General features: G+C 45.4%; 1 protein-coding gene across 1 annotated transcript; it reads left to right on the top strand.

Moving 5' to 3' along the window:
• The first annotated feature begins 389 nt into the window (after positions 1-389).
• On the top strand, positions 390-14,721 carry LOC103190591 (E3 ubiquitin-protein ligase TRIM8). The gene is made up of 5 exons (XM_007911431.2): positions 390-482; positions 2,928-3,161; positions 8,658-8,689; positions 11,462-11,577; positions 13,994-14,721. The coding sequence occupies exons 1-5, from the start codon at positions 390-392 to the stop codon at positions 14,659-14,661; spliced, it is 1,143 nt and encodes a 380-aa protein (XP_007909622.2). The 3' UTR covers positions 14,662-14,721.
• The last annotated feature ends 250 nt before the right edge of the window (positions 14,722-14,971 follow it).

Here is a 14,971-nt window from a genome sequence, read left to right on the forward strand (position 1 = left end):
CACTGCACCCAGAAACACTGGAACACTCTTTGTCTATCCCTCTGCCTTGCCCCCTCCTTCCTCATCTTCAGGTCAAACCTGAAAACCTTCCTCGACCTCCTCTGGCTCGGCATCATGCTCCACCACTGTCAAGCGCTCTGCGTGAGAGCATTATATAAATGCAAGTTGTTGTAGTTGATGATTTGCAGGCTCTGGGGCCCGCCACATTTTGCTGTGTAGATGTGCTCCTAAATCTCTCTTGGTCCGTGATCAGATCTGCTTCTAATGAAACCAACAGGCTGTTTAGCCAGGATTGGTTATTTCTGGACACTGCAGGATTTTTTTTCTTTGAATTTTGTAATTGCTTTTCAACAAAACAGTCACTGTGCTTTTATTTCTCTTCAAAGCAAATGCTGATGAAACAACAAGAGAGGCTGTCTGAAAGGGAACAAGATATTGAAGAACAAATTTACAAACTGAAGACAGATAAAAGCGTGATTGAAGTAAGTCAAATTTTATTTCAACCCACTCTTTTTAACTGAGCCATGTGTGGTGCCTTTAGGTTATCAGGACATGAAAGTGTACGTATGTGGGTGATGAGGTGAGAAGCCTGTGTGTTGGTCCAAATTATTTTTTTGCACTTGTGTTCATTGAGATGATGAGGAATGGCAAAGGGATCCCTGGCTTTGGGAGAGAGTGCATAAGATTGACCTCAATATAAAAACAGAAGTTGCTGGGAACACGCAGCAAGCAGGTCAGGCAGCATCTATGGAGAGAGGCAAATTTTCCTCTATCCATAGATCCTGCCTGACCTGTTGCGTGTTCTCAGCACTTCTGCTTTTATTTCAGATTTCCAGCATCTGCAGTACTTTGCCTTTTGTTTACTAATCTCAATATGTTGGGGATGTGTTTATCCAGAGTTGGAGCGATTTTAAAATGAATGGCAAAATAGTGTCTTTTTTATCCCATCTTCTTGCTCTCTCTTCCCCCCCCCCCCCCCACCACCACCACTACAAAGAACATTTTACAGCATATACTGTGAAGCGCTCCCAACGTGAAAAGCTCTACACCAAACGCAAAGATTATTATTCGTATAATATATATTGTTATTTTAACATATTCTATTTACAGAGCACCCTTTGTGTGGGTAGTATCTCAGAAAGCTTAACAGCGGCAGAGCTTGACACCGAGCCAGTGAGAGGTGGGGATGTGATTGAAGGTGCACTCGAAGAGGAGCGTCTTCAGGCGGGCTTCGAAGGAAGGGAAAGGGACTGCGGGATGGAGTTCTAGAGGGTGGACCAGAGAGGCTGAACCTGATTGCTGATGGTGGAGAGGGCTGGGCGGGGGACATGGATTTGAGTGTAGTCAGTCTGACAATGCAAGATCATAAGAGAGGTTTGGATGAAGATGTCCCTTTGGCCCATTTGATCTCATCCTTCCAGAATCTAGAAGTTAATAAATCAACTCAATGTCATGGCCGAGGAAGACCTTTCAGCTGTTGGTTCATCTTGTACGTAAAGAAATGTTTCTTAGCTTAAAGCTTGCACTTCTCGGCCAATCAACCTCTAATCTCTTGTCTTCTTGCTCCCTCGACTCTGAACATAGGGTTCCGCATTTACTTGCTTTGTCTGCAAATGGTCTATGATGGTTTTGATAGGATCCACTTAAGGCACATTTGTCCAATCTGTAAACTGAAACGGGGCGAGTGGGGAGGGGGAGGCAATGTAGTAATAATAATAATTCTTGCATTTGATACAGTGCCTTATATCTTTGAGACGTCTCAAAGCACTTCACAGGATATACTGTAAAGTGTAGTGACTGTGCATTTTGTGGGCGAGACATGGAAGCCAATTGTGCACAATAATGTCCCACAAACAGTCAATTCATCATTATTATTATTTTTGAAGGAAAAGCAATCTGCCAATCGACTCATAACTGATTGTTAGTAATGTTAGCCATATGATAAAATCCAGAATTGATGTTTATAGATGTTTCATGCGAATGATGGGATAACTACCTGCCTGTCTCAGGAATGGGATGTGAAGTGGGTACAGGCACATGGTTGTCTCTTAGATGAAGTATTTAATGCCCCCATTGTTTTCCGTACAAAGGATGCTATCAAGATTGATGCGGGTGCGTTGTGATTGAAAAAGACGACCGTATCCCATGCTGGGGAACCTTTCACTTTGTACTGCCTCTATTATCTTGGGTTTGGTGATGGGAGGCCTCCTGTGGATAAACAGAAGGCTGAGGCGTGGCGTTTCCACATTTAATTTTTTTGTTTGAAAAACAAAACTCGCTTTTAATCCCAGTGTGGGCAAAGAGATGAGAATGAGCAAACGGCAAGACATGTGCAATTTCCAGGATGTGTGCACCTATAGATAAGCTCTGGCAATGTGGGTCTCAGTCCAGAGGATCCCTTGGGAGCTGTCGGGCTGGTTTCGCTTAGGAACAGTTCTATAAAGTATCATTCCTACACAGTGTAGTTAGTGCGCTCGCCTCACTAGAGAGAGGATCTGGGTTCGATTCCCCGGGCAGGGAAAAACCTTAGGCAAGTTTCCTTACTCCACACTCCTCTGTTTACCTAGCAGTAAGTACAAACCGTGTTGCTAATTCAATTAGCGGTTCGTTTTCTTGGGGTAATAATCTCTTAACAAATAAATAATAATTTGGTCACTCAATCCACGACTGTTTGTGGGATGCTGCTGTGTGCAATTGGCTGCCACGTTTCGCCCACAAAATATACAGTCAATCCACTTCACAGTGTATCCTGTGAAGAGCTTTGCGATGTCTGAACCACGTGATAAGGAGCTATATCAAATGCCAGGGTTATGATTAAAGTGGGCGCCAGTGGAATTTGTTCCGAAAGACAAAGTCCGATTGTATTTCTTTCAAAAAGCCTCCTGCTGATGTGCACACGTGTGTTTTGTTATTTTTTTTAATAAAAGGAAAAAGTCCTGCAGTTAAAGGAGGAAGTGCGTCTGCAGTATGAGAAGATGCGTCAGATTCTGGAGGAGGATCTTGGGAAGACCTTGGAGTTGATCGACAAAACACGCACCAAATTCTGTGATGAAAACGCCTCCCAAGTGCACCATCTAAACGAGCGATTGGAAGAGGCCAAAAAGCTACTGAATTCTGTCCAGAAAATGTGGGACAGGACCGAGGATATTTCATTTATGAAGGTGAGAAACCACATTGTCATGTTTTGATTAAGGTTGTACCCAGCAATCTTCGTTTTTTTCCTCACATCAGAGAGGGCGGCATTGAGGTTTGAGCTACCCCTGGAGGCCCACAGCTTGGGTGGAGCGCTGCATTGTCTTTCAATTGAGCAATTTAACCCTCCCACACCCTTCCCATCTGACTGTTTAAAAGAATGTTAAAGATCCCACGAGACGATTGGAAAACAGAAGTGAGTTCCTCCCACGGTGATTAAGCAAATAATCCTTAGACAAAATTCACTACACAGCTGTTTTGTGGGATCTTATATGCAAAATGGCTGCTGTGGTCGCTTGCAACTGGTCACTACATTTCACTGCAATTGTCTGTGAAGCACTTTGAGACGTCTCGAAGACGTGATAAGGCACTATATCAAATGTAAGGATTATTATTATTCTGATGTGCTTTGAAGATCAAGTCTTCAGTTTGTCTCGTTGTCCACTGTATCTTTCCTTTTTTTTTAAATTCCAATTCTTTTAATGTGCTGCATTGCCTTCCCTACGCTTTAGGTTTGTTATATGTGTGATTGTTTCCCTGGCCAGTAGGTGCACTTGAATCGGCACTAAACAGTGTACCAGAGCTCTCCCCATTGTCTCTGCCCGATGGCACAACTGTGATCAACATCTCATTGCATGGGGAATAGAGGCCTAGAGCGGGTGTCCTTGTGCTCTCTGCAGCCCAGTGATCCGTTCACATGATGTCCCTGTCCCTGTAGCAATGATTTATTGTTAGTGTCTCTTCCTGCAGCAACGTCACCGCACAAAAAGCATCCTAGAGGCTATGTGTGTTTGGGTTTAAAGCGCATATATTTCAAATGATCCCAGAACAAATACCAACAGCAGTTGATGTTAATCTCTTCCCTGTCAGCACTCTGACAGGTGGATTGGAGGGTGGGTGGGAGGGCGGAAAGTGTGTGGGGGAGGGGAAGCGCGGACAAAGCAAAGAGAACGTGAGGTTTTTTTTATTCCTTTAAATCCTTGGTGGTTTGCAGTTACAGTGAAGCAAGTTTGCTTACAGTACTGTGTAGAACTACGGTGCTGGGAAGTGAGACATCGATTGGCCGGCTCCCTGCGCACATACACAGCTAGCTTGCCAGCTGCTCCTCAGCAGAAGTGCTATCCGCAGTGACTTTACCACCTTGTCGCTAACAGGAACAGGGATCTTAACTTCTGATCCTTCAAACATCACGGTCTGATCGGCCGGATTATAGTGTCTCGGAAATGTTTGATCACAAGGGGAAACAACGTCTTGAAAACCTGCTGATGTTTGGGACATCATCCCAACGTGAAAGGCGCTATACAAATTAATTTGTTGTTGTACAGTCTTTGATCAGTACCAGGAATTAATGAGTTTAAATGAGTTGGGGTGGGGCTGGGGGACAAGATTGCAGAGCTATGGAGAGAGAGCGGGGGAGTGGGGTTGATCAGGGCTGTGGGGAGAGCGCGGGGGAGTGGGGTTAATCAGGGCTATGGGGAGAGAGCGGGGAAGTGGGGTTGATCAGGGCTATGGGGAGAGCGCGGGGGAGTGGGGTTAATCAGGGCTATGGGGAGAGAGCGGGGAAGTGGGGTTGATCAGGGCTATGGGGAGAGTGGGGTTGATTTGGAAGCTCTTTTCAAGGAGTCGGCACAGACACAATGGGTCGATTGACCTCCTTCTGTGCGGTGTATTTCTATGATTCTATGATCACTGGCCCTTGCAACAGGGATATGTGTGGGCAGTAAAAAGACAATGTGTGTGCCGTTTTTTGTTTTTAAATTGTATTTTAATGCCTGATTGAGAGAGCAGGAAATAAAGACTAAACTGTGTTAGCAGTGATGGAGGCTTGCATGTGTTATGAACACTGGCACAGACTAGCTGGGCTGAATGGCCTCGTTCCCTGCTTGTACAGTCAGTTTAGTTCTGTGTGATATTGGGTGGGGAAGGGTCCTTCATGGGAACAGACACTGGGCCTGCAGTACACTGTACATAAGAGCACAGAGATGCTCAAGTCAAATCCTTTATTCGCCATATTCATTCAGCGATTGCATTTCCGGGGGTAATAATCCCTTCAAAAAAACAATATAAATAATTTGGTCGCTTCAATCCAGGACTATTCGTGGGATGCTGCTGTGCGCAATTGGCTGCTGTGTTTCGCCCACAAAATATACAGTCAATTCACTTTACAGTATATTCTTTGAAGCGCTTTGAGACGGCTAGAAGACATGATAAGGCGCTGTATCATATGCAAGGATTATTATTGTTAATGGCAGCAATTATTTCATCCCAGTCCCTTTAACTGCTGCAGTTATTGATCAATAATAGCCATTTGTAGAAAGCTTCTGTTTTCAAATGGCCTCGTTGAATGAATGAATATTGTCAGAATAAATTGATCTTTTTTATATTAATAAAAAAAACAACCAGGTCCAATTTTTTTTTGTCTTGACAAATAATTGCTGGTGTTGGGGTTCTGAAGTGGGAGTATTTCACAAATAATTAAATTCCAGGATGGGTTGCTGTAGCAACTGCTACTGTCTTTGTTGAGATTGTCAGTGTGTGTGTTTTTAACACTCCCCCACCCCCAACCTTCAAATGTCATGATTTCAAATTATTAATTCATGACCGAGTAAGACAATACAAAGCTCTTTTTTTAAAAAAAATTAGGATTAAGTTTGATTCCAATAAATATGACCTTTAATATTCCGTGCTGCTCAGATTTGCACTTCTAACTTTTATATTTAGCTTTTTCTTATTTTAAGAATCCTTATTGTCTGTCCTTTTATTAATTTTGTCACAGATGGATTATAAACTTCAGTGCCACAGTGTTGAAGTGTGAGGAGGAAATCCTGAGCGTAATGGTTAGAGCACTCACCTCGCAAGTGAGAGGACCCGGGTTCGATTCCCGGGCAGGGTGAAACTTTAGGCAAGTTTTCTTAATCCACAACCCTCTGTCTACCCAGCAGTAAGTAGGAACCTGGTTGTTAGTCGATTGGCGGATCGCTTTCCGGGGGTAATAATCCCTCAAGAAAAAAATGTAGTCACTCAATCCATGACTGTCTGTGGGACACTGTTGTGCGCAATTTTGGCTGATGCGTTTCACCCACAAAATATAGAGTATTTTTTCAGTATATTCTGTGATGCGCTTTGAGATGTCTTGGGAGACATAATAGGGTGCTATACCGAATAAGGATTATTATTATTTTATATATTGTTATCCCACCAGCCTTTGCTCGGGCTTGGGACTGCTTTTGCCAAGTCCGAACTGGGCAAAATAGGAAATATTTGAAGAAGTCTGTGGGGACATTCACAGCCTTCAGTTATCTAGCAAACACAGAGTTAATTTCCACTTTGCCACCCTGTTTGTAGCCCACGAGGCCGGCCAATAGGTTTTGGCACTTTTAGTTTTCCTTTTTCTTTTGTCTCCAATAGAATTTAAAGTAATTTATATTCATTTGGTGTAGGTGCTCCTCCTGCGCACTGCACCACGCCTCTCTGAGAGAGAGAGAGAGAAAATAGGGGCCTGATCCCACAACCTTGACATTGCTGCTATCTTAAGTAGTCCATGGGGAAGCAAGTGCAGCCTTTGGTTGCTCTTTTATTTGTCTTCTCTGGCACCTCCCTTCTCTCCGACCTGCTTACTCCCCAACTCACTATCCGGTGCCTCCGCTCGACTGATTCCAGCCTCCTGTCTGTCTCTCGCGCCCTCCATTCCACCATCAGTGGCCACACTTTCAGCCACTGCAGCCTTTTCTAAGAGTGCAGCAAAGAAGGTGATGGCACTGATCATTAATAATGATGATACTTGACACAGCACCTTTCATGTCAGGAGGCTGTCTCAAAGTGCTTGAATGGATTTATAATCCTTGCATTTGATATAGCGCTTTTCACATGTTCTCGACGTCTCAAAGCGCTTCACAGAATGTGCTGTAAAGTGAATTGACTGTATATTTGTGGGTGAAACGCGGCAGCCAATTGCGCACAGCAATGTCCCACATTGTCATGGATTGAAGTTACCAATTTATTATTGTTTTTGGTTTTTGGAGGGACTATTATTAGGCTCTGTGTGGAGTAAGGAAACTTGCCCAAGGTTTGGCCCTGACCCCCCGGGGATTGAACTCAGGTCTCTAACTTGCAAAGCGAGTGCTCTAACCACTGAGCTACATTTACTACAAAGTGTGGTGACTGTATTTTGTAGACAAACGTATTATCAAGGGTAATAGACCGTGAGTGCTGGGACTTCTCTTGTGCATATCTGCTGGCTGTTCGACAAACCTCTCAGGAGTTTTGTTTCTTCTTTTAAAACTCCCATTTTGATGCAGTGCGGAGCTACACACTGTAGCAACATTTCCTGCTTTTAATGCTACATCTAGTTACAAACTATTATTAGCTGTGCTGTTCCCCTCCTCCCCCCTCCCCTCCCCTACTCTCCCCTCCTCTCCCCCTGCCTCCCCTCCTCTCTCCCCTCCCCCAACCATCATCTGCTGTTAGGCTCTGACCTCCTTCACCCTGTCACATTAATCAGTAATATGGTAACGAGCCTGGAAACATGGAACTGTTTGAGGGGTGGAGGCACTTTCACTTTGACGTGTCAGATGCAGACTGTTCAGATCCTCATGTTGTATTTTAGCAATGTGGAACAAAAGGAATTGTCAGAGTTTAGATTTACTCTTCAGAAACTTGCAGATGCTTTATTTCAAACCCAGAAAACCAGTGCAGTTTCTCCCCACATCTTAATAACCTACACTTCTGACAAGTAGGCAGAATTTAAAACTACATATCTCACCATCTTAAAACTAACTAAGCCATTTAGGAGTTAAATCAGTTAGCATTGTTTCATGCAAAGGGTAGTGGCAATCTGAAACTCTCCCACACATTTTTTAGACTGAGTTGGATAGATGTTTGTTAGAATCAGGGTATCAAGGAATACGGGACAAAGGTGGGGGAGTAGATCAGCCATGATCTAGTAGATGGCGAAACAGACTCGAGGGGCTGAATGGCCTCCTCCTGTTCTTATGTTCCTCTAGGTGCCAATCTGGCTCAGCTGGTTGTACTCTCATCTCTTCAGGCTGAAGCTTGTGGGTTCCACCCCCACATTGTGACTTTGAACGCTGTGTAGGTGTGTGGGCTGACATTGCAATGCAATGCTGGGGGGAGGGGGCGGCTGCATTGGAGGAGGTGACATCCTTCAGATGAGATGTTAATCTAAGGTTGTGTCTGCTTGTCCAGGTGGACATTAAAGTTCCCAAAGATCCTCAAAAGGAAGTTTCTGCTGGTCCTGTACCCCCCCCCCCCCCCCCATCCATTCAGTCACTCAGAGACTAGCCAGGTTCAGTGCTGCTGCTGTTTTTGTCAGCTTCTCTCAGTCCCTAGTCCTGTTGCAGTTTCTATTCTCATATTGTTTGGGCTGGAGAGTTTATGGTAAGAAACTGTAAGTATGAGATTCATTGTTGTCTATTGTAACTAATTCTCTACGTATTTATTTGCAGAATACCAAATCGGTAAAGATTTTACTGGAGAGGTAAGCATGGTCACCTTTACTATTATAGTGGGGTTTAACAAAACAGAGGCATAATGTGGTGTGGAATATCCTCACATTGCAGTTTAATGCACCAGTGTTTATTTTACTTGGAGAATCTACTGGTCGAGGTAATAAGGATCAGTGCAATTGTTCTAATTAGAGCGCAGTCACATCCAAGTTGGTTTAATTGTAAAAACTGCCTCCGTCTCCTCACGTGGCTGTAAGGGAAAAAGATTCCATTCGATCAGTCTTTCCAATACTATGTTTTATAGACTCCCACTCACAAGATATAAGGCTCTCAACCAGCCCCCCACGCCCACCCCACCTTGTTTCTCACAAGCAGTGGAGTGCTGATCACTCTGTTACTGTCAGTCATAAAAGGATCAGGAAAGCTAAGTGCTTGATCAAAGCGATTGAACAGTAAACGTGGGATCAGTCTGTGTGTTGCAGTATATATGGTAGACTGAAGAATTCAAGCCGTCAATTTACATGATAAGCAGAATCCAATATTACTCTAATGAGCTACAACCTAATTCAGTCCTACATAACTCCTCTTTCCCTCCTATTCCACATTAAACGTGTCTTTAACAAAGCTCTCTGACTCTCCAAGTCCTAAACACCTGTTCCACATTTCAAATGACTGTAGCGCGTTATTGCATGTTGTCTGTGAATTTATTGCCTTGGTCGTGTATAATGGATCTTCTGAGGTAACTTGCACTTTGTGTGCGTGAAGCAACAGATGTGAGTTTGAGTGGTTTGTGTAACATGGGGATTAGTGATCAGTGAGCACCTGTTTCTGAGGTTTGAGGTCTCAAGCACGTTAGGTGTGTTGCTTACTTGCATCGTTCCCGTTCTTTGAGTATTTCAAACCTCGGGTCCTTAGCTAGCCAGGGCTAGTGTGGGCAGGATTCTTTACTATCAATCGGCAGCGTTCAAAGCCTCCTTACCAGTCACGGATTAATGTCTTGTACTCCATTTTCTTTGAAGAGGCCAGATTAACGCAGTCGGCTCACTGCACACTGAATATTTTCTTTTTCTGTAGTTTTTCTGAATCTTGATATTAACGTAATTCAGATTGAATAATCAATCGGCTTGTGATTTGCTGTGTCCCCTTTTGAGGAACTTGATTTTGAAAGGCTGTTATCTTACGTAAAGCTTCTCTTTATAAAGATTGTGGCTTTTTTCTATAAATAAACCAGCTTAGTATGTTTGACAAGTTTGCACGTGACCTTTTGTTGTAACTTGGAATCTGAATATTCTGAATGGTTTTGATAGTATTTTCTATTGATCGACAGTCGTTAACCAACAACAACAACAAGATTAATGTGTATAGCGCCTTTCATGTTGGGAGGACGTCCCAAGGCTCTGCACAGAGTACAGCATTTCAGATCCGAACTGGGGTCAGGGAGGGAAAAGGGAAGGGGGGTGGCCGATGGAATGGTCAAAGAGGAGGGCCTTGAGGCGGGACTTGAAGGAGGCTAAGGAGGGGGCGAGGCAGAGTGATTGGGGGATGGAATTCCAGAGGTTGGGGGCAGAATGGCTGAAGGCTCTCCTGCCAGTGGTGAGGCGGGTGGGTCGGGGGACGTGGAGCAGCCAGAGCCGGCTGAGCGGAAGGAGCGGGTGGGTTGGTAGGGGATTAGTAGGTCGCAGAGGTAGGGTGGGGTGAGGCCATAAATAAAAGGCCATAAAAAGCCAAGGTATAAATTGGAAGATTATTGGCCGTGGGGCAAACAGTGATGAGAAATGATTTATACATCGGGTTATTAGAACATGGAGCTTGTCAGAATTGGTTGAGTCCATAAAGACACTTAATAACTTGCATTTACATAGCGCCCTTCATCCAGGGTAGAATCTACGTGCGCTTAAACTAAGATTGGATCTATTCCCTTCTGCCTGATAATATTGCTTATGGCTGTTTGTGGGACGTGGCTGAGCACAAATTGGCCGCCCGATTCGCCTGTGAATACAGTCACTCCACTTAACAGTAAAATCCGGTATAAAGTATTTCACGATGTCTAGACAATATGAAACATCAAATGCTAGAATTACTATTATAATATGTTTTGAGTCCAGACAAAGATCATAACAAATAGCTCCAGTGAGTTGCTGAATAGCCTCCTCCTGTGCTATAAAAGTTCTCTTGAGTAGATTGATTGCTGCTGGTAACAGTTTAAAATTAGTCACTACAAACTGCTTCCTTTCCATTCTGTCTCCACCAAGATGACTCGACCCACTTTATGAAGCTGCTTCATGCTGTAGCACTCGTGCCAGTCAGCGTCGGATGGAACGCAGCTCGGCTGGTTATTTAAGCCTTTCACATCTATCGATAGGCTGCCATAGGCAAATACTAACTCAACTGAAGGCCAAGCATTCATTACAATCCAATAGTAACCAGAGGGGAGGGGCAAACCAGGATTTCAATGCGGAGAGAGAAGGGATGGTAGAGGGTGATTTGCTCAAAAGGGGGAAACAGCCAAAGGGAAGTTTTGGAGATGATTTTGTGGGGGAGTGGTGGGGGGGTGAGGTGGGGAGCCTTCAACCTGGGGCGGGGAATTATAGGGCAATAGCCAGGTTTCCGTGAGCCTGAGAATGTCTATTTGAGATGTTTCAACGATGTGATTAGGCGCTATATCAGTGCTATAAGAAACTACACTGCGTGGAGGGTGCAATGTAAGTGCAAGCTGTTGTATATCAAATGCAAGGATTATTATTAAATTGCAAAGATGTAGGTATTTGGGTTCATGTGCGTCATTTTTTNATTCACATTTGAAGGACTCAAGCGTGTACAGGAATTGGATTGCCGCCTCCCAAATTTGGGCACCTCCAACCCAAGCCCTTCCTGAGTGAGATTGCAAAGAAAGAGAAACACATCAGAAAGCTGCTGGAAGGTAAAAGTCGCTGCTGTTTTATGAGAACATATGAATTGCTAGATAAAAGGAGACCGAGGTCCATACAGTTTGCTTTCCACCATCACGACAGTCGGTCACACATGTCAGGTCCTTATTTACAACAGAAAATACCTTATTGCTGAGCAAAATGAGCCCTAACCAACCTGTCGTTGTAATGCACCACAAACCACTTCGTCAATGGGCTTGTAACCCTTGTGCTCTTTCGGAATCCTGGGGTTTTTATTGCCCCAAATCCCGGGATCCCCAATCTTACCTTGTGGTCATTCTCCACACTAGCGGGTACCTCACACAGATTGACCCTCCCATGAGGTTTAAACACCCGGCCGTCCTCTCCCGCTGACCTGGCCTCGGGGTAATGTGTGAAAACCTGCCCTTCCACCTGGGCTCAGACTCTTTACAATCCCCATTATCCTGCGATTCTCTGCAATGAATCCCGGGATTTTGCGAACAGCATTACCATACAGGATCAGGTACACATGCACACACCCACCCACACCACCCACACACCCACCTACGCACCGACACACACACCACCTACACACACACACACATCCACCCCCACGCGCACACCACTCACACACATCGAAACACGGACACCCACACACATACGCGTGCGTACACACACACCACCTATACACACACCATCCCCACACACACACACGCATACACGAACACCACCCACATGCACAGCACCCCCCACACACACACACATTCCACCCACCGATATATATACATACATATCCACACAGATACAAAACACTGGGATGTGACCCCATGTCTGTCAGTCCCTATTGAACACCATCTTTGTGTAATGCATGAAATGCATTTGTGCAACATTTTAAGGGAAAACGTCCGTGAGCCTATTGTCTCCTCCCTGCACCAGGGCAAAATAAAAGACTAGCGGATATAATATTTTTGTTTAAAAAGAAAGCAAAAATAGATATTTTTCCATCTTCCTCCAGCGAGTTCCTCTCCCGGGTGCTGAGATGGCATTTTGGGAGTTAGTCTGTGATTTAATTACTAACAAACACTGAGCTGGCTCAAAGCTGCTTTTCCCTCTTTAGTTTTGATCAGTTTTACACTATTTTTCACTGTAATTGAAAAATGCAATGTTCCTGAAGAAGTGGCAATCTCTATACAGGGGGAGAATGTCGCAGCTTAAATAGGATTTTAACAGGAAAAAGGAAAGCTTTGTGTGGCCATGTTTAGTGTATTTTGAAGTGTATTGATACTCGGGGATTTTTGCATGTGAGCAAGAAAAACAACTTATGTAAGTTGGACAGAAGCCGACTGTCTCTTTAATGCTGTGGGGAGCCCTCCAGGGAGAACAGGCCAAACAAAACCGGATCATGTTGCAAAAGTCTGTGTGTGTATCTGTGCGTGTGTGTGCCTGTGGGGTGGTGGGGGGGGGGGGGGTGATGTATGTGAGGGTATATCAGTGTGTTGGTGTGTATGTATATCTGTATGTGTATCTGTCTGGGTGTGTGCACGTATATGTATGAGGGGGTTGTATCTCTGTGTGTGCAGGTGGGTATTTGTGTGTGGGTGTGTATGTCTGTGTGTTGGGAGTGTATCTGTGTGTGTGTATGTGCGAGGCGGTTGTACTCTTGTGTGTGTAAGTGGGTATCTGTATGTGGGTCTGTGTGTGTATTTGTGTGGGTGTGTTTGTGCAAGTGCATGTATCTGCATCTGTCTGTGCGTGTGTCTGGATATCTGTGTGTATGTGCGCGTGTATCTGTGTATGTGTGCACGTGTATCTGTATGTGCGCGTGTATCTGTGTGTATCTATCTGTGTGTGTGTGCACCTGTGTGCATCTATTCGTGTGCGTGTACCTGAGTGTGTGTGTGTGCGCGCGCGCGCGGGTGTGCGTGTACCTTGTTTGCGCACATGTACCTGTATGTGCGCGCGTGTACCTGTGTGTGCATTTACCTGTGTGCGCGTGTGTGCCTGTGTGTGTGTACCTGTGTATGTGTGTTCGCGTGTATCTGTGTGTGTGTGTGTGTGTGTGTGTGTGTGCGCGCGCGCGTGTGTGTATATATCTGTGCGTGTATCTGTTTGTGTGTATATATCTGTGCGTGTATCTGTGTGTGCATGCGTGTATCTGTGTGTGCATGTGTATCTGTGTGTGCGTGTGCATGCATCTGCGTGTATCTGCGTGTGTGGGTGCGTGTATCTGTGTGTGTGGGTGCGTGTATCTGTGTGGGTGCGCGTGTGTGTGGGTGCGTGTATCTATGTGTGTGTGTATCTGTGTGTGTGGGTGTGTGTGTGTATCTGTGTGTGTGTGTGGGTGCGTGTATCTGTGTGGGTGCGTGTATCTGTGTGTGTGCGCACGTGCGTGTGTGTGTGCAGTAAGTGCAGTCCCAGGCCTGACGTGTTTGGTTTGGATTGTGACAGGGACGATCAGCCCTGCGGTGCCGTTCCTGCAGAGCGTGCCGGCTTACACCTGCAGCATCTCCAACACCGCGGGAGAGAAACGCAAGCACTCGGCGGCCTTCCCCATGCCCACCACATCAGCCGTGGACAACGGCTTCCTGGAAACAGCCGGCAACGTGACGGGGCAGTACATGGGCCAGGGCCCGACAGGTGTGGAGGGCCAGGCGGGGCAATCTCTGGTGCCCTGCAGCTCTGCCCAGCACATCGTGGGACTGGCAGGCGGCCCTCAGCCTGTCCACACGGGTCCCGTCTTCAACACAACTCACTACCCCAACAGCTCGCCCTCACAGCAGGCTGTCCTCTCCCAGTCTGTTGGCTACGCTGGCCGCAAGATCCTGGTCTGCTCGGTGGATAATTGCTATTGTTCTGGGGTGCCTTCTGTATCGAACCACAACGGACACCAGCCGTACAGCAGGTCAGGCACTTTCCCGTGGTCTGTGACGTCACAGGAATACGCACACGCCCTCCAGCCCGCTCCTTCGGTACCTCAGTCCCTCATCACGTACGGAATGGGATCGGCATCTCACAACAACGCCGCAGGCAAGATTACGGCAGGCTACATGGGCAACCCGTCACTGAACACTACGCCACAATCCAATCTTCTAAACTCTGTCTATCACACGTTTTAAACCGTGTGTCTGTGCGCGGGTATTTGCTCATGTTTTTTATTTCCCCTCTCCGCCCCCCACCCTCTCTCCTCCCCGTAAAAATTACTTTCAGATCATGTTCTGTTTTTATTTTTGTTGCTTTTTTTTTATCAAGTATTTTAGAAAATACATTCCGCACATGATGTAAACTTTTGTGCAATCGAATTCCATTACCGGGTTTAGTAGTAATCCGTTCGCAAAAGGGGAATCTTTATTCTGTATTCAAAAACAAAAGAAGACTTTCTTTTACTGGTCATTTCCACAACCATTGTGGGGAAAAAGAATTTATATG

Source organism: Callorhinchus milii, unplaced genomic scaffold, assembly GCF_018977255.1.
Source record: "Callorhinchus milii isolate IMCB2004 unplaced genomic scaffold, IMCB_Cmil_1.0 Scaffold7, whole genome shotgun sequence".
In the NCBI taxonomy this organism is placed as follows: Eukaryota; Metazoa; Chordata; class Chondrichthyes; order Chimaeriformes; family Callorhinchidae; genus Callorhinchus; species Callorhinchus milii.